Source organism: Cydia splendana, chromosome 22 (genome assembly GCF_910591565.1).
Source record: "Cydia splendana chromosome 22, ilCydSple1.2, whole genome shotgun sequence".
In the NCBI taxonomy this organism is placed as follows: domain Eukaryota; kingdom Metazoa; phylum Arthropoda; class Insecta; order Lepidoptera; family Tortricidae; genus Cydia; species Cydia splendana.
This window is the reverse complement of record NC_085981.1, coordinates 11,946,964-11,968,152: the sequence shown is the minus strand read 5'-3', so window position 1 is coordinate 11,968,152 and position 21,189 is coordinate 11,946,964. Positions and strand designations below refer to the sequence as shown.

Sequence of the window (21,189 nt, the reverse complement as noted above, 5' to 3'; positions counted from 1 at the left end):
TGCAGATCACATTTCTCAACTGATTCTCGTGAAAATTTGTAAGCAGGTTCGATAGAACTATTCTGTTTCGCTTTATCCGCCAAAATGGAATTGCCACCCTGCTGAAACTTTATTTATTTAAATTCCTATTGAATGGATTTTGCACCTTATGAAAAACCGTATAGAGTAGTAAATAACATTTTACATCTGACTTAATGACATCTTGTTTTATTCGCTTTAATTGTACAAAACGCGTATCTCGACAAAGCTATAGTAGGTAGTAAAACAGTCAACAATCAAATGAATTAAATAGGTACGTCACGTGTGACATGAACAGACAAGGAAAGCAAGATTAAATGCATTGTTTCTCTTTCATCTTTAAATGGAATGCTTTTACCCTCAAAGGAGGCTAGTGGTCAATACTAAACTAAAAGTCCAATCTTAAAAAAACATGATGGGTCACTGACCTGTCCCAGTAAAGTGAGGTAGTGTGCGTGAAGTGCGCTTGTGTGTGAAATGGGGTATTTATTTCTGTCAATTTTGACAGAATCTGAAATCTTACCTACCGCTACCGTCGCCTTAAGGAAGATCATTTAATTGAAACAAGATCTGTGCATATGCGTATTCTGATGTTCAGGATATATAAGGCGCTACCCCACGCGAATGACCTTCGATCTGAATCCCTTAGTTTTCTAATGTTTTTTGTAGCTTATTATATTAACAACAACAGCTTGAAGCAATATATACTTACTGCAAAACGTAATTCAAGGCCAAAAAAAGTAAGAAAATGTTGCCACTTTTTACTAGCGCGTCTTGTATTTATGCAAAAATAAGTATATAAAAGTACTTTTTTAAATCGCAGGAGTATAATTACTCATAAATAAATTATCTTAGCGTCATTATTTATCAAAAGGAATTTACTATTTTACAAACAAATTATTGCAGTGGCAACATTGTCTTACTTTTTTTGGTCTTGAATTACGTTTTGCAGTTTAGTATCCTATATTTACTTCAAAGTTCATTGCCTTCGAGATATTTGGCATCAAAGTTGAACAATTTTAGGCTAAAAACTAGTTTTCTGGCCATAACTTTTGTGTTAATTAGTTTAAAATGAAAACCCTGGACACGTTTCTCGAGACGTCAAAGACGAACCCAAATATTTAGATTTTGTACATGTAATTGTAAGATTCTTCACTGCAAACTAGAAACGAAAAAAAGGTTTTTTTTTAGAAAAAATAGGAGTATCGATTCAAAACTTGTCAAAAATGTCGGGTAGCCTCTTAATATAATTAGTTCTTAAAATTTTATCTAATCAGTCAGCCAAGAAAGTGATTTACCACTTTTCGACTCTATCAATCAGATAATAGAGTCGAAAAGTGGTAAACTACTTTCTTGGCTGACCGTACTACACTTATACTTTTGTAAGTCAGTAAGTGATGCTTACTTAAAACTTATCGGGAAATCAAAGAACTCATAATTACCTATATTAAAATATTTAGTAGTTTGTATATATATATTGTAGTTTCCCGCCTGGATTGGCGGGAAACTACAAAAGACAGGGTTGAGTGGAGGGAGCGAGGGGAGGCCTTTGCCCAGCAGTGGGACACTTAACCAGGCTAACAAAAAAAAAAAAAAAAAAATTTAAATTTACTATTTCATCTCATACGTTCAATAAGACCCGGGACCGGGCCTTGTCACCCGCACTGGCAGAGGGCCTTTTTAGCCCTACATAATATTAAAGAACTGTGTCCCGGATAGTATGGGTTCTGGACCATGACGCTTCCCGAAGTAACTCATACAGGGTGTAATCGTTAAGTGTAGCCTGGCTATAATCCTTATAAATAAACGCGAGTCGGTTTGACGGTAAAAGTAAATGAAATTATGCTCAAACTAAAGAGCATAATAAAATATCACTTTTGAATCGACAACATATATCCGCAAAATTCGTATTGTCGTGTATTTTGCATTTAAAAGTGAAAAAATTTCGACAAACAATGCAAAACTTCAATTTGATGGTTGACATTTGACAGCTATGCGTTGCGTTTAGAAACTGCAAACATGCCTACAAGTTAGGTTGGTTGATTTTTTTTTTCTAAAAAGCAAGACGACTGTTACTGTTTCTTTGATGACTTTCCGGTATGTATAATGGTTATTATTTGCATTAAGTTTCGTTTCATATGGGTATGTGTACCGGTATATCACATTAAGTTTTTTCTTTTGAAGCCGTAACAGACTACGCGACGCACGTATCGATAGTGTGTAAGGTGATCGCCGTACGTAAGATAAGGACGCAGCTATAAATTAGAGCGTGAAAGAGATATTTTGACCGCACTTAGGTCGCGGTGCGGCACGCTACACTAGCAACACTGTCAAGCCCAGACGTCAAGTTAAATATCTAACAGCTGTTTTAAATACTTTTAAATTACTAATTTATTTTAAAATACGTTATCTGGTGCTCCAGTCGTGATAAAAATCGGTTAAATAGTGTATAGTGTGTGAGTGAACAGTTAAAATAGTCACCGGACATAGTGCAAGCAAACGCCATCGTAACGTAAAAAGATTTGAACTTCAAAGCGAGTGTTCCATGGGAGTATTTGGTTTAGTATAAACATCGGTCTCTCAGTTGTATTTCAATATTATTTCAGAATGGCTCCAAATATTCTTACATGTCAAGGCACTACTAGCTACCTGGAAATGCAAGTGAAAGCAACCTTGAAGCAGCTTGAGCTCTTGAGCGAGATGAAAATGACGTTGAAATAGCAAAAGTAGTTCAAAGAAACTTTGAGTTTAAGTGCCAGCTGACTGTAACTCACTCTAATTAAGTACATGGACAGTGTAAAACAGTGCAAAAAACTACAGTATTGTGGACATATTTAATAACGGTGCTTTAGAGTTTAGACTATGAATCAAATTTGAGGCGTATCGGTGAATTGGAAAGTGAACTGCATAAAGCTAATTTATAAAAGTGATCTCCGGAGTCAATGTAAGTTGAATTTAAGATTAAATATAATAAAATATATAGATAGTGTATACAATAAGATTTATTTTATACTGATTCAAATAAAAGTTTAAATAATAACTTCAGTTTTACTTTAATAAATTGACAGGTGGCAACTAAAACAATAATAATTACTGCTATAATTTCAGAGTCATAGTGAAGCGTAGTACATAGTACCAAAACAAGGTTGATTTTTAGGGTTCTGTAGCCAAAGGGTAAAAACGGGACCCCTATTACTAGGACTCCAATATGTTATTAGAACAATACAAATTATTTTCAGAAAATATTTAATTTAGGCTTAGGGATGGCCAGGCTCCATAAGCCTTCAGTAAGTGGTGCATAAGTATACTTGGAAAAATTCGACCGATGCCGCCGTGGCCCGGTGGCAGAATGGCACAGGCACCTGCTGCGATAGCAGAGGAGGAGGCTGCTTTGATTCCAGCCTGGGGCACTGGAGGCCTTGGTCACTTTTTAGGGTTCCATACCCAAAGGGTAAAAACGGGACCCTATTAAATACTAATACTCTGCTGTCCGTCTGTCTGTCACCAGGCTGTATCTCATGAACCGTGATAACTAGATTAACTAGACAGTTTAAATTTTCACAAATGATGTATTTCTGTTGCCTGTTGTTAATATTTGATTACAGTTTATTATCACAAATAATTAATCTCAAGCAGTTTTACCTCTTACGACACCGACGTTCTTTGAGGGGTGAGTCGTCGTACTAAATGTATGGGAGGGTTTTAAGTTAATGTTTGGGGTATTTCTGCTTTTACTTAAAAAAAGTTATTGATGTAATTTTACTCATTGGGTAACGCACTTTCGATATCAATTTAAAGTTTTCTGATATCTGTCATATTTACGGAATTATAGCCTGGCTACACTTAACGATTACAACCTGTATATCATTAGATAGTTCATGGCCTATATCGCTCTTATTTTACTTCGCTCAAAAGTTACGTTTTTTTCTGTTTATTTCTCACTGCACCCACATGGACGCTTTTCTGTTTCGCCCTATGGTTGACTGGTAGAGAATGCCTATAACGGCATTAAGTCCGCCTGTTGTACTTTTTGTATGTGCAATAAAGTTTAAAAATAAATAAATAAATATATCGATAGAATATATCCTTCTTATGAGCGTATTTGGTGGGCATACCTTGTTAGCAAAAAAGTCTACTGCTTTATAATAAGGTGGCACTGGTGGCAGAAACCCATTTCATTTGTAAAATTATTGCCTGTAATTTATCTGTAAAATATTAAAACATTGTATTCACACTTTTCAAATGCCAGATTCAGTTTTTTTTTTCATTTTAATGTTTGAATTTGCCCATAATTCAATTTAAATAGAAATCATCACCGCCACGCGCTACTAATTATTATTCACAAAAAATATAAGAGTACCTCTTTTAAAGTGATACTTTTTAGAATGAGGAATAATTGAGCAAAATTTTACAATTTTTTATTTAGTACAAATCGTCACACTGTGATTGTAAAGGCCAAAATTGTCCCAAAAAATACATATAGTTTTCATTTATTGTACAAAAATCATTTATTTATATGAAAAGGTATAACGATTATTTAAAAACTGAATTCCTCGTACCTAAATTATACAAAGATGATATATAACTTGCCCTAGTTGCTAAGAGCATGAAGAAGTATAGCATAGATTGGTCCTGGGGAGCCGACCATTTCCCCTCTTCCCTTCTTTTTGGTACACGGTACGATCTCGTTGCTACCGGGCCAAATCAGCCCATTATTTGGTAATAACGGTATGCAAAGCATCTAACACAACTAATAAAACCTCCATGAACAGAAATGGGAGACATATTTTATAAGATTTGACAGTATCCATGAAGAATCTTCAGATTTATAAACGGCAACTAAGCCACCAGTATTGGGTTGCCTATAATCATATGCCCACTTCAGTTAACAATGAAACTATTTTTCCGTGAATGTACTCGTAAACCTCTATCCGTTAGTATGCGATTCATCAATGGACGCACCATGGCCCAAATCGGGACACGATTCTTTAACACGTAATGTTAATAATCAGTGAACATCATTAATTACGCTCAAATGCTTAAGTTTCAGTACATGTAAAAGTACATATGAGCTGTACTTTTAATTGTTAGTACAATCGGCATCAAATAGATATAGTGACGGCCAAAGTGACCAAATATAGCTATAGGATCTAAATGTGAACGAATAAGGTCAGGTGAGGCATATACCTTTATTTTAACTGAAATAGTTTTATAAATAATCAGGATATTATTACCAATTCATTTCAATATAGGTTTCTCATTTGTTCATGTTTCTTCATATACCAAAATAGTTATAAAAATATTCCGGCGCTTTTGAAAAATACACGTTTTATAAAACATACCATATTGGTTCGGAACCGGGCCTTGTTACTTGCACTGACGGTGGGCCTTCTTAGTCATAGTACAAGTTCAAGATTAATATTATGTAGGGCACTTAAATTATTTTAGCGGAACGAGCGGATGTTTATTTTTTTGGACCACTTTTTTATTTAAATAATTAAAATGTAATTCATTCAAAAAAAGGTTATTACAATTAGGGATATAGATACCTCACATAAGTACCTTATTACAAAGCATTACAAAAATGTCCAAAGGCCAAAGCCACGCTGATAAAACATAAGACATCATAAACGACCTCATAAATATAAACGTTCACTGAAAAAACCCAAAGGCATTTCTGATAATTCTATTTCGTTACTGAGTTATCGTTTTGCACCGAATATCAATGAAATAAAAGCACATTGTTATTTGATAGATACATTTATATAAAAATCGTCACATGAAACCAATATAGGTACTCGTAAGCCAGACCACTGCGATGGTATTGGCTTTAAATATCGTTCTTTCAACTGATAATATAGCCACAAAAACTCGCTGAGACTGCAGGTCGAGTCTTGATTTCAATTTCTTGATGATATAGCATTGAATTAACTTTCAAAGCACGTGATAGCTCTTAGAATAGCAACAAAACTGGTTGAAACTAAGAATTTTATTGCTGAAATTATGTGAACAACATAAATAATTTTATTTATGTGTCTTCATAAATAAAATTTTAATAATTAAAATTGTTTACGTTAAAATCATGTTAAAATGTGAAGAATTTTGTTGATAAATTGTCTGTCTAGTATATTGACATTATGTCATATATGTTTTTAAAATGACGTAATATGAATGCCAGCACAATGAAAATATATTCCAATAAGAAAAAACAAATCTTCAAACTTTTTTCATTTTGAGTGAATTAGGAAGAAACTAATTACACTGATTTGGTTGTGTTCGTATATTTTTTAAATAATTTGTTACTTATATTTTTAAAGTATTATGACTTGTGAATAAAAACAAATCAAAATTTTAATGACTCTAGATCTCCGTGTGACATTATTAATTTACCCTATTTATTTTGAACACAGTTTTTCACTGGTATCATCATTCGTATACGGACATGAATTTCTGTCAATATATATGCCATAACGAAATGTCAAAATGGGAGATCCAGGTACGCGAACGCTCCGGAGGAGCCACAGCGCGCATCTGATTCAAAGGAGAATTTGACAGATATGGCGGATGTATGGAAATTTTACGTTTACGATGGAATTTCTCTGTTGCCTTTAAGAGGAAAAATAGGAAAAGCCTGATTCGTTGTAGTCCAGTTATCTGGCTTTCGAAATCACTCGATTTTATAGCTTGAGCATCGATTTTTTTATACAAATTTTACTAAACGCTGACACTCGTTCATCTCGTTTTAGGTACAACTTTGCATAAGAGTATTTATTATATTGTAAAAGATTTCAGATTTTCAAGGGTGATTTGTTGTAAACACACTCTTTGAGATAATAATGACATTTATTATATTTTTTTTATCAAGAGATGTGAACGCTAGCGACTAAACGGTGACTGCCTTTTTCGCTGATTTTGCTGGACGCAGTCTTAAGCAAATCAGCATTTTCTTAGCTCGAACGCATTCCTCAAAATTAAGTACCGTCCTGTCCCAATATTCACCTGTAAATAACCACAAAATAAAATTGTCACTTGAGGTACCTACCGCGGTAGTTACTACCTACCATTATTTTAAATAAAACGACTGAACTAAAAAGTATTATATCGTTAACGATATAATCCATTTACAAAGTTTATTTCATGTGTAAGTAAATAAATAAGAGGGAAAGAGTAAATAATTACGTTTTGTTTACAAGAGTCCGTCTAAGCTAACGGACGTGACAAAGTGTAGTGTGAGTAGTGTCACAATAAACGTCACGATTTCATAGGAATCTGACGTTTATGGTGACACCTTCACACTTGCGGAGTTGGCTTTAGTAAGTACATCACATCCCAATAAATGGCGTTGTGACGTTTACACAATAAAACTACCTGCAAGTCGACACTCCGTTGTCAACCGTCATAAGCATATATCGCGTACATATATATATGTACGCGACGTATAGTTCGTAGCTTTGTAATAGAGCCCGGCATATCATTAGAAAATAAACATTTTATTCTTTTTTATTCTTTATTCTTATTCTTATATACGAATGCTTACTATGGTTATACACTATAGTGGTCTCTCTCACACGCCAGACGCGGCGCACGAGCGTCCGTCGTTGTACGTCGCCTACGCAGTCATTTCGGAGCATTATGGCGGCACGGACGTCGCCTTTTTGTCATCGAAAATGGTGAAATTATCCGATTTTGATAAATGTTATGTCATAAGATTCGTCTCATGCTGGAGAGTTGCATGACGGAAAAGTGCTAAAAAAATTTTAAACAACTAATGTGCACTAACCGACCAACCAAATCAACGTGGCCTGTGAATCGTGTTTTCACTCAAGGTGTCAAAATAAAAAAATCCATGAATAGAACTCAAACCTGTAGGAAGCGTGCGAAAAACTGATCGCAGTTTGCGCTGAAAACCGCGTCCTAGAGTGACCATCGCATTTGCGCTGGAAGCCGCGTCCGACGCGGCTGGACAACAGACGCCGGACGCGACCTACGGCGTTTGTTGCAGACCAGGGCCTAGGCTATACCAGCTGTTTATTTACATATTTCCACACATGTTTCAGAGGTTGACTGGTAGATAATGCATCATAATTATCATGGCATTAAGTTCACCGGTTTTCTTTTGTGCAATAAAGTTTAAATAAATATATATATTTACCATCCATGCAACGTATAGCGATTATGTCGGTTATAATTTCGCTGAGGCCGGGTCGTTTGTGCCACTTCTTGATCCATCTGGATATTTCACGCAGCACGTACCGTCCGTTCTTATCTACCTGCAGAGTACAATAAGCTATAAGAAGCTAGAAGCGATATTCGAATTTACAACTACCTAGTACCTACCTATACTGTAACTAGTGCGAGTGAGACGCAACAGGACAGCGTCGATCATGCGAAGGTTAAGTAGCAGTGGAAATAGTATCCTAAAGATATTTTGCTGTAATAGACTGGTCATATTTTTCATAATATCGATTTCGACTGGCAAAGCATATTACTTTTTGGCAACCGGGTTTTTTAACCTAATTAGACCCCGCTGAATCCGAAAATAAAAACAAGGAAACTTAGAATTTATTATAATTAACTTTCCCTCTTTATTATCTTTTTAAATATTGATCCATGCGAAAAGTGTAAGTACTGAATCTTTTTTGTTCAAAATGTTGTGTAGATTATTAACGTTTAACAACATTTTTTGATATTGGCCACCGTTTATGAGTTATTTATGAAAAACTAAAAAACGGGACCTTAGAAGTGATTATAATTAAATTTCCCGCGTTAATATCTCTTTGAATATTGATCCTAGCGAAAAATGGTACTGAATCTTTCTTGTAGGCAATTTTATGCAGATTATTTATGTAATAGAACATTTTTTGCTATGCGCCACCATTTAAGAGTTATTAACGAAAAACTAAAAAAAGGCACCTTTAATGCCAAATATCTCACTTCCGGTCAAGATTTCGATCGAGCTACCGGCAAATTCGGATTCAGCGGGGTCTAATTAGAGTAAAAAACCTGGTTGCCAAAAAGTAATATGATTTGCCAGTCGCATCAAGAAGGAGAGCGATTTTGAATTTTTTTGTCTAGTCTATAAGGTTGGATACTCCGTTATATTGGAATAATAGTCTACAATAGTCTACATTGTAGTGGATACGATGATGATTGACGGGGTGTCTAACTTTATATAGGTACAATTTTTTATTTTTATTGTTATTTTATTTTTAATAAATATACTTACATACTATATTACTGACCATAGTTGATAAAATTCTTGTAAATGTGTAACTAACAATCTTATTATACAGGATGTTTGGTATATCCTTTGCCAAATTAAAACGGCAGATAGGTTGAGTCATTTGCTATCTTTGAAAAAAAAGAATTGGATATGGTTTTTTTATTACTGCGTAAGTAACAATTTGAAATTTAGCGAAAAACTGGCATAGAGCTGAATAAAAAAAAACTTACGCATTTTTTTTTCTACACTCTAAAAAATGAAGACCAACTAAGAGCAGTTTCTTCTTAGTTGACGTTAAGTTAATTACAACAATTACGATCTTATATAAATCAAAGAAAGCTGATTACTTAAAACAATGAGTGTATCTGTGATTGAACTAATAAAGTAGGTATTGATTAATCCTAACAATTCTATACCTTGCATCTATTATTAACTTGTTGACATAATTATGTAACGTAGGTTGATTCAATAAATATCAAGCTTAGTTGATCAATTAGTTAGCATAATTCTTTTTCATGTATATATTGAACAAGATCTTAGTTGGCTCAGTTACATAGCAATAGTAAAATCAATCAGAATTACCTTATTTGAAATGTCGAAGTCCTTGTTAGGCTCGTATGAAATCAAGATGCTTGATTATGGCTATCAAAATATTGATAGGGCCAACCAAATTTTTTTTAGAGTGTAGGCACCCATACAACCATTTTCAGTCGCCGTTACGACACGGTGTAGACACATCTTGTGTCGACACCGTCTGTTTCGGTCACAATTCCAGTCGCAGAGTCGTCGCCGTTACGACACAGTTACCAGAAATGGGGAAGGGTCGACACATACATATTTACACGTAAAGTGTCGTCGCCGTGTGCACACATTGTTACCAGTTTGCGACTACTTTATCCCAAAATCATTCGTTCATTTTGTTCCTGTCTAATGGAAACTGTTAGATGGAAAAATACTTAAATAAGAAAATACGCCATATCTAAAACGGATTACAAGACGTAATTATTTATTGTTTGCATTTATATTACAACAGCACTTAAATTACTATGGGGAATTAAACTGCTCGAGTGATTTGATAAACTAAGTGGAATATAATCAACGCGCCACCACATTGTTTTAGTTTAGCCGGCAATAAAATTGTTTACTTCTCAGTGCCTGTGTTCATAACTATATTATTTGATGCATTTTTAGTACTTCGATGCGTATACTATACTTAAATAACAGAAATAACGTTTTACATACCACAAAAATCTATCTACATCAAAAATCTCTCGTGCGTATGGGGCCTAAACTTTTCATAAACGGTAAATATGGTAGAAATTTCACAAGTATCAAGACTATTTAATCCATTTTCGGTGGTGTTGTCACATACTGATTTGAAAAGCTACTCTTTATTTTGCGCTGCAGACTATCTGTGGTCTGACTATAAATCGAAATCGGTTGAGACCCCTTTATTTATTTATTTATTTATTTAAACCTTTGGGAAACAAACAGGCAAAAACAACACATATAGTAAATCAGATAACACATTCACAAGCCACACAGTTTCCACTAATGAATAATAACAGTTATGTTGCTCAGAATCTAACATTAAAACAATTCAAACTTAAACCTACTTTAACATTAATAGAATTTATTTACAACATGCATAACTCGAATACCTAACTTGAATTGATGTAATAACACACATAAAAACAACATGCGAACATTGGAAAGTATGATGTAACATAATTACTAATGGATATTATTTTTACCATTAACTGTATTTTTATTGCAGAAACAAACTGTTGTAATGATAAATGAAATATATCAATATCAGAAAATTTTTCATTATAAGTTCTACACGCTCTAGCTAAAAAGCTATTTCTTGCATATGTAGTGCGCCCAAAGTCAATTGCAAAAAGGTTTGTGGAGCGAGTTCGCCGATTAGGACAGCGAATTGAAATTTTAGATAAAAGATTAGGTGAATCAATAAGGCCATGTAAGATTTTGAACAAAAAAATTTGATCTCTAATTTCTCTACGTGTTTGAAGAGACTCTAAATTGTCAGTGCTAAAAGATTTAAATTTATATTTCATTGTTCTAATAAATTTGTTCTGAATTTTTTCAATTGTGTGGATGTGAACATTGAAATGAGGATTCCAGACTGTAGTCGCGTATTCTAAGTTTGACCTAACAAATGCGTTAAATAGAAGTTGCAGAGTCTTAGGGTTTGTAAAATCCTTGCTTTGGCGGAAAATGAATCCCATCATTCTGTATGCTTTCGCTGAAATTTTGTCAATATGTGAAATAAATTGTAGTTCACTATCGAAATTTAAACCCAGATCCTTCACTTCAGATACAACTCTTAACGTTTTGTTATTTAAAGAATAATTATACTGTATTTTATTGCGTTTTCTTGTAAATGATATAGCACAGCACTTTTCTACATTCAGGTACAGCTCATTCATAGAACAATATAACGTCAGTCTATCAAGATCAGCTTGAAGTTTCATGCAATCATCGCTATTTTTTATAATACTATAAATTTTAGTATCGTCGGCATATAATAATAAATCAGAAAATTTGAAACAATCAACAACGTCATTAATGTAAATATTGAATAATAATGGACCCAAATGGGATCCCTGAGGTACGCCTGAAGATACGGGAACAAAGCTAGAAGTGTACCCCTTTATAGCAACTGCTTGCGTTCTGTCACGCAGGTAGGAGGTAAGCCATCTCAAAAGATTACCGTGAATTCCAAAAGTTTGTAATTTTTGAATAAGCAAAGAATGAGAAATTTTATCGAATGCTTTGGAGTAGTCGGTATAAATAACATCTACCTGATAGCCCTTATCCATTGCATTCGTCGCAAAATCAATCAACTGACATAAATTGGACTCAGTGGAACGTCTATTGATAAACCCATGTTGCTGATTTACCAATTTCGGTCGAACTGCGTAAAAAAGTGAATCGTAGATAATTTTTTCGAACAGTTTAGGGATAACCGACAACTTAGAGATACCCCGATAGTTTTTTATGTCATGTTTATTGCCACTTTTATGGATTGGAACTACGATGGATCTCTTCCAACAACATGGCAATGTCCTGGTCCTTAAAGAAAGATTGAATAGTAGGCATATGGGAAAAGCTAACCTTGCCCGACAGTTCTTTAAAAATATTGGATGTATTCCATCTGGTCCACAGCCTTTAGAAGTCACCAATCCCTTAAGGTAGCTTTCAACTAGAGAGGTAGTGATATTAACATTATTTATTAGGCAATTAGGAAACACAGTGTTATTTAATGCAATTGAAGTAGATTGGCAAGGTGCTTGAGAGTTAACATTATTGACGAAAACTGACTGAAAATAGGTATTAAATAAATCAGCGACTTCTTTGCCGCTATTACCAACACTATTGTCCAAGAAAAGTGTGTTGGGTATCCCGTTAACGCTCATCTTAGACTTTAAAAATGACCAAAAAGATTTTGAGTTATAACGAATGTTGTATTCAGATCGTGAGATGAATAATTTGTAGCATGAATTTTCCATGGATTTAATCTTTGCCCTTAATTTTGAAAATGCTATGTAATCCGCGAGTCGTCCATAAATTTTCCATTTTTTATGGGTCTTTATTTTATTCTTAATCAATTTTATTAATGGTCGGGAGTACCATACGGGAAATTTATCTTGGCTAGAATTTATTATTTTAGTAGGGATCAGATCATCTATAATTCGGTTTAGAATATCATAGAAAGTATCCACAGCTATTTCTATGCTGTCTTCTGGAAGACAACGTTCCCAGTCCACTTTATCCAATTCTGCGTTTACAATGTCGTAGTCAGCTGCATAGAAACGCCGTACTATACGACGCGCTGGTTTTAAGTAATTATCACTCGACCCTATACAAGTCTTTACACAAAAGACCGGGTGATGATAGTCTATAGGAACCAAGGCTTCAACGTTTGATACACTACAGTCAATATTTGATAAATCTAAATCTAATTGTCTACCATTCTGATTGGGAATATCGTTGAATTGATACCAGTCGGTAAAACACATAAACGCAGACAACTGAGTCGTTAAAATATCGTAATTTGGGATTTCCAACTTGAACTTTTTTTGGCTAGGTACATTATGTATCCAGGAGGCTCCCGGGATGTTAAAATCACCTAACACTACGAAATAATCGTTAGGAAAATCAGTGTAAATGTTAGATAAAAATTCAAAAAATGATGATTGGGACTCTATCTGGAACTTACTTTGTGGAAAATAACAAGTTAACATTCTTATTTTCTTACCAGTAGGTCCTTGAGAGATAGGTACATCAATCCAGGTGACGTCAGCGTCAAGTAAATCGACGAATGGGTGAAGATCGCGTACTTCAGCTCTGAACTTACGATGCACGGCTATAAGCGTACCTCCTCCCCGCGTCATACCTACTCGCTCATAATCACGGTCAGTACGGTAAACCGAGTATCGGGAATCGAAAAGTTCAGAATCAAATATTCCAGGCAGGAGCCAGGTTTCCGTAATACAAACAAAGTCGTAATCAAATCTTAATACGTTACGGAGAAATTCAATTGTTTTTGACCTTAAGCCCCGTGCATTTTGATAATATATACTAATATTACCGTCCATTATTTAAAGATAAAATTAATATTTAATTCAATATTTTTGTATTTGGATCTCAGAACAAAAAGCATTTCAATAGCAAGCCAAGCTCCAGCAATAATAAGCAATAATATGCAAGAAATAATGTTCTTAGATAAATCGAAAATAAATATTCCATGAACTAATTTATAGCAAGAAATACAACCAAGATATAATTTGTTTCTGCAAATATTAATATCACTTACACACAATTTAAGTAATAAAATATAGAGGTAAAGGTTTTCGATACACAAATGCAAAGCTAAAGTTGTAACGCCTATGAAATTTTGTTTAAAGCCTCTTCCGACCCAATATACAAAACCGGGGACTTTTCATCGCGACGAACCATGACTGTGCAATTGCGAACCCAGCAAAATTGATATTTTTTCTGTTTGGCTCGTTGTTTCGCCTCTTTGAGTAGATATTTATTGTAAGTCGAGAGATGGTCATTCACGTAAATTCGATTAAGGCTGGTACTGTATCCTAAGTCGGAAGCTTTTAAATTTCTTAATTTACGAAGTGACGCCATGAAGTCGTCTTTTTTATAGCGCGCTTGCATCTTAACAATAATGGGTTTCGGTATGGCGCCGTCCGAGTCGTTCCTCACAGCAACACGCGTAACAAAGTCTACGTCGGTATTCGTATTCAGCGAGTATCCACTAAGGTCCGCTAACGATTTCAGAATGGTGAACAAGTTTTCTCCCTTTGTTTCCGGCACGCCATTGATTTGTATGTTAGATCGCCTAACCCACTGTTCATTTCTTCGGGAATCGTTTATAACATCGCCGATTGCCTTTTTTACGTCGTCTAATTCTGCTTTGCACTCTTCCAGTGCGGTGACCCGAGACTCAATCGTGCTCATTCTGCCGGCTAAGTCAGTCAATTTGGAGTCGATACTGCTCCTCATCTCGGCAATATCATTCTTAACTTGGGACAAATCCGATTGTATTGCTTGGATCGCCGAGAATTGAGTCTGTAACGCCGACACTTTCGTCAAAATATCGTGTAATACCGCTTCAGGACCAGATGTTAAAAGTGAACTGCTATTTCCAGATATATTTCTTATTTCATGATAGGAATTCGGCGGCGTCACTAACAAATTGCTATTGTCTGTTCTAACTACGAGGGGGGGCCTGTCTGCAGCGTGTGAATCATCCAACGACATGACAGAGTCGTCAAAAGCAGCACGCTGAACGGGGGTGTTGTCATTTCTCCGTCTCCGCGTGTTGACCGATGAACAAAACGAACATAACCACGCTTGTCTCACGTTTAAAGCTTGCTCCAAAGTTAAGTCTAGGCAAGACAAATGGTAAAGCCCACTGCATGCCGTACATTGTAAATAGTCATTATTATTGATCAGAAGATCACAGGATTGACACGACGACATTTTGTAAATATGACTTCTATTTGCTTGTCACTAAGGTTCAATATCGCAGCGCGTCACTCCGACCGATAACGACGTTGAACTTGTATCGCAATTTCGCGCCGGCTCGCTCAAGCTCTCGTAGCGCAGCGGTAAAGCCGCCGACACGGACGCAGGGGGCCGGGAGATCAAATCCGCGCAAAGATACAAAAAGTTGAATTAGGTAACACTGCACTCCGGCTCCAAACTTCGTTCACACTCGACTACGTCACTCGATTTACTCGCACTTTAGAGCAGGAGGTCCGACACTTGTCAATATGGCCGACAGGCTACGTTCAACTTCTCCCAAGCAAGACAAGGAGGTACCGAGAAATGGGAACTTCTAAACTGCATCGAGAAATGTAAATAAATTTAAATTTAAAAATGCACAACAACTTAACAAACACACGTCCACTCTGAGCAACGGTGCGACGCAGAAAATTTTTTATAATTATGACTTGGGTAGAGTAAGTGCAATAACTTACCTACTTATCGACATATACCGTGACTGTTTTTTCTTTGCTATTCCTGGCCCCAATTTCACCACGGCTACAATTGTCAGTGACATATGTCGAGCGACAATTGTCAAGCGACAGGTGACATATTACAATTTTATAAAATATTTTCTATAGAAATACTTACAAACATGACAGGCATTTTGCTACAATTGTATGTATTACAATTATGTTGTGAAACAAGAATTATTTTCTCTAGTCGACATATTTGCAGAATTGTCGGTGAATCTTGACAGGAAATGAGTTATATGTCGGAATTTCGTGACAATTGTAGTGTTTCTTGTGACAATTGTCATAAACTTAGCAAGAGAAATATCTGTTTATTTCGATATAATAGTTTTTTTTAATAATACAATGATGGTGGCAAACAGGAATACGGCCCGCCCGATGGTAAGCGGTAACCGTAGCCCATGGATGCCTGTGACGTCAGCAACAGTGATGTTTTACAATTGTCGCACCTGTCACCGTGGTGAAATTGGGGATCATTTTATTTGTCAAACTCATGTCAATTTAGTTCGCGAGTTTCTGGAGGCGACTTTAGGTGGACAGACTGGTTTGTCGGCTAGTAATAGACGCCCATGACATCACCACAAGTCGTAGTCAACGAGCTGTTGGCTTTTATTCAAAATGCCACCGTGACTTTGGAGGAGACCAGAATCGTGCAGATCTGCAAGTTCAGCTTCTAGGAGGAGGACATATGTAGTGGCAAGGCGCTGCTCTACCAGACGCTCGGCAAAGCCGACGAAATGCCATCACGGCGGAGGCGTGAAGAGTCTACGGGACTCGATACAATCCATCAGTGAACTACGTTCTGAATTAGCGTTAATACGTAGTGCTAGTTCGGAAAGTAGGTGAGATAACTCTAGCATAGCCGTGTATCACGTTGCGCGGAATGCGTCCATCGGCGGTTTCGAATCCGCGAATTTGTTGGATGCGTCGGCGATTGCTGAGCAGGCGACCGCCGACCCGAGCCCCGCCGCCCGCCCGTCTACTTCACCGGAGACGCCGCGTCACGCGAGAGTACGTTGACCTCACAACGTTCCTACGCTGCTACTACTAAGCCGCCTGCTGTGTCCAAGTCTAAACAGCGGCCGAAGAAAGGGGTGCAGAGTCTTCGTGAACCTGTTCACAAGGAACGGTCACAGCTGACTCTAAAAGAGTCGGGATGCGACAGAGATGGCTTCAAAAAGGTGGAGAGGAGAAAGAAGCCAGCTCGTCCGAATCAGTGCGGTATCGCACCGACTGGACCCAACCATTTGCTGCGTCCTGCAACACCGACGACGGTGCTGTATGTGTCCCGATTACACTACCTTACGAAGGTCGAGGAGATCGTAAAGTATGTACGAGTCAAGTCCGGATTCATCCTGAGGGTCGTGAAGTTGGAATCTCGACACAGTGTGAATTTTAATTATTTTGTGCTGAGCGTTCTGACTGAACATCTAGCGACCTTCACCAAGGAGGAGTTTTGGCCGAAGGGTGTCAAGTTCCGGCGGTTCTGCGGCCGGCTCCCAGACACTGCAGGGTTGCGAACTGCATCGCAGCCATATTGTGTTTTTAGTTTTAAGATATATTTTATAATAATATGTATGCTGTTTTAAGGTATTTATTTGTCTGTCATTTCACATTTATGGTTTTGTTGGAATTAAAATTTCTTAATCTGAGAAGGGGTTCAACTAATATTTCCACTTAACTTGGACGAAAATGACCAAATCCAAAATCTATTTAAAAATGTTTTTTAACTGCCAATCATCCCCCCATCGACTAAAATAGACAGACGGATAAAAGTGGTTAAGGAAGATCTCTACGGGTAGCAAGAATCAGTTGTACTTTAATCAGCCACGTTCAAGTAGCTCAAAAAAATCCTCTTGGGCTCCCCTGCTACTAGCTTGATCCTCTCTTTCGAGCCGTTTTCTCTATTAGTTTCTTGTGATCAACTGTCTTGCTCAGTCATAAAGGTCAATTCAGATAAGCAAAAAAGAGACTACTAGTCGCATCTATTTAAAACGAGCGGCAAAATTGCAAACTCACTTTATGAAAATTCCATTCATAAAGTGAGTTTGCAATTTTGCCGCTTAATAAAATGGACACAGTTGGATGTACAGCGAGCTGCAAAATTATAAGGACACATTATAAATGGAATTCAAACATAAAGTAGCCATGCAGCTGGGTGTACATCCCTGATAAAAAGTACCATCAAAACTTACCATTCCGGTTCTCTCAAAGACGCATTTCTGGGGACAAGGCGTTGCGTCGCAAGCGTTGAACATCTGGTGTACCCTCTTTATTTCCTGAAAATAACCGGGAAATCAGAAGGTTTTAATGATAGTCTCGACTTTACAATTTTGATATAGTCTTTCGATTCGTAGCTGGCCCCGGGCATTTCTCAGGAGGGCCATTTTTACGTGTCCGGGGTAATAAATGATTGAATTTACTGTTCAATAAATCTGAATTAATTTAGGCATGATCTTCAGCCTATATTCTGACTGGGACACTATCAAATTATTTATTTATTATTTATATAATACAATAAAAAATAATTGGCCAAGCACGAAGTCAAGACTACGGTGTTCGGAGCACCGTTCCCTTTCTCTATACGCCTTACTAACTCTGTGCTCTATTGTGAAAAAAAAAACACAACGACAGTGAAGAACGGAATTCTTAATTTGATTTTTTTCAGATAAACTGCAATAATAAATATGATTCTTACTGGGCACATTGAGATAGTCAATTGGTTGGAAAGCCTGTTCGAAATTTAAACTTATTTGCAATATAATAAGGTTGTATTTTGTAGATCTCTCTCATACTTATAGTAGGCTATTCAGGAAAAAAAATATCCCACAAAAATAAGCAAGCAGAATTAAACTTTGTAACAAAGACATAAGTCATAAATTTCAATGCCAAAGTTTTAACTAAGGATCTTTCTCGCTAAAACTACTTCCTAATATGAAATGACCAGTGTAAGCATCAGTTAGGTAGCCCTAAGCAACCAAAGATCAGGCTGCAGTTGAAAAACTAATAAAGATAAAGTTAAGCTGATAATTTTCCCGCCGTCTCCATGCTTCTTTAAATTGACTGGTCAGCTGCCTGTTAGCTATAGTTTTCGCGAAAATCGCCAGGACAGAGGTCAAAATTTTTGTATGAAAACTTGCAACTTTAAATGCATTTTTTATCGAAACTATTGCACTCTAAAATGAAGTCAAAATCAGTCCATCGACTCAATTTTTTGCAAGCTTTCTAATGGTACCCCACACGATTCTCACAAATAAAAAAAATTCAAGCTACCCCTCTCAACCCCCTAAATTTCCCCCTAAAATTAGAAATAAGCAGTTTTGACTTATTCACAGTGTTAGTGATGGTACTTGCCATAACTATTCCAAATTTTAGGTACCTACATCAAACGGTCTTTGAGAAAAACGCATTTAACCGATTTGCAAGACCGAAGTGATCCCATAAGAGCACCGTGAACAAAGTTTTGTACGGTGCTCTAACAAGACCGAAGTGATCCCATAAGAGCACCGTGAACAAAGTTTTGTACGGTGCTCTAAAAACTTCAAATGCCAAAAATGATGTTCGGTGGTCGTGTCCCGCACCCAGATTTTATGAAACAAAAAAATATTACTCAAGATGGGGCATTAGATCGGAGTTATTATGGGTATTCACGCATAAGGTATTAGTTAGCTTATCATATTCTTTATATCACAATAATGTGTTTGCTCAACACATTGAATAAACTCAAATTTACGATGTGTCCCGGGCTAGTGACTGATATCGGTATAATTTGCAAAACATGTCGGTCGTTAATGCAACTTATGTGGGAGACCGTACCCAATGAAACTTACGCAGCCTACCGTACACATATCGCATCATCGGCAGCCAATCAGCGCCGATATCAAGACATCTACGGCTCCTGTGATTGGTCCAGAACGTTGCTATGGAGGAGCCGAACCCCACTCAAGCATTCGCTATTCACCACCTTAATTAGATGCACGCATACGTGCCTTTTTTATATATATTTACCTTTCTTCTGATTTATATACAAAATCAGGCGTGACTCACTCCGCGCTTTCGTCGCGCCGCTACAAGTACATGCGGCCGGCCCCAATTTTGGGGTCTAGCATAGTGGTTGCCGCGCATCTCTACGAGACGGACGCCCGCTCGCGTTCGCGCTTGTAACTCTCGCAACAGCACGTAAAATATGTCGAAACGACGTAAATACTGCATCGCAGCTGGGTGTATCAACAGTAATACAAGTATTGAACATACATTGTTTTCGATCCCATCAGGAAAGTCGGAGAAGGAGAAAGGTAAGGAAATAAGTTTAAGATTATTAAAGGTTATGTGCATCGAATATGGCAAAAATTTGAGCAAAGTCCAGTCCAAGACAGTTTTCTTGTTATTTTATGTAGGTGCTTACATTAGGTACATACTCAGTTACATAGGTACTTATTAAAATTTTCATTTATAAGGCGTAGGTATAATTTACAATAATTAACGCAAAAATAAAACACTATTAAGTAGATATCTTAACAATTTTGACACTCATCCGTTAATTAAGCAGGTACCTAACGTGATAACAATAACTGATAGGTAGTATGAAACCGTATGGTGAAACCTACATAGGTATATTACCACATATGGCTTCGCACGAGTAGGTAAACAAATTAAGTATTCACCCAAACCTTACTCAAGAATTCTATTGATAACCACGATTGAAACCGCATGAAAATCCGTTCTGTAGTTTTTGAGTTTATCGCAAACATACCTACTAACAGACAGACGTGGCGGGGGACTGTTATATTAAGGTGTAGTGATATAAAACGTTATAGAAAATCTTAAAGTAGGTAGGTAATAAACGGCACGGACCTACAACGTCGCAAGTGTTGGTTATCTTTAAAAAGGCACCTTATTGTCGATGGCGCTTACGCCATTATTAACGATGCTCCCATCTAAATACAATACCGCGCGACGCTGTGCGGCGTAAGCTGCATCATTCATAGATACAAATATGTTGTATATAAAAACATAATCAATCTTAAAATATTATATCCAAATAAATGATTATTGATTTATTTAAGTTTCCTTAGTTTGATAATTATGTCGCCGGATTATAAACCTAACAATTAAGTGCTGTCCAAAACAAATGGTCAATTACTAAGCCTAATACTAAGTTATGATTATTCCTGAGTGTATTAAACAACATGGTATTAGGTGACAGTACTCGGTGCGACCGCTGCCAACCCTAACGGTAGTCACGCCCATGCCACGCCCTTCGAAAGAGCGCGGTCCAATCGGCAACGTTTAGGCACGTTCGGCATACCTAAACAGGGATTTCTTAGAGAGTGAACCTTCTGTACGTAGTACTATTGTCTATTATATATTCTGTGACAAAATGTACTA

The 21,189-nt window shown here is 36.6% G+C and overlaps 2 protein-coding genes across 3 annotated transcripts in view; both read right to left on the bottom strand.

Annotated features, from left to right (window-relative positions):
* LOC134801617 (uncharacterized) overlaps positions 1 to 21,189 on the bottom strand; it is a 46,487-nt gene that overhangs the window by 18,483 nt on the left and 6,815 nt on the right. The window contains exons 2-4 of one of the 2 annotated variants that reach the window (XR_010145710.1): positions 17,997 to 18,080; positions 8,171 to 8,288; positions 4,550 to 7,017 (exon numbers count right to left, since the gene is read on the bottom strand). Coding sequence is in view for 1 of the 2 variants with exons in the window: in XM_063774234.1 (XP_063630304.1) it covers positions 8,171 to 8,288; positions 17,997 to 18,059 (181 nt within the window). In the remaining variant the exon portion in view is untranslated. Of the gene's footprint in view, positions 1 to 4,549; positions 7,018 to 8,170; positions 8,289 to 17,996; positions 18,081 to 21,189 lie in introns of those variants that run through there. The other variant, XM_063774234.1, reaches the window with a different exon arrangement.
* On the bottom strand, positions 13,543 to 15,712 carry LOC134801547 (uncharacterized). Its single transcript, XM_063774142.1, has one exon. It carries the CDS (start codon positions 15,260 to 15,262, stop codon positions 14,153 to 14,155), a length of 1,110 nt encoding a protein of 369 aa, XP_063630212.1. The 5' UTR covers positions 15,263 to 15,712; the 3' UTR covers positions 13,543 to 14,152.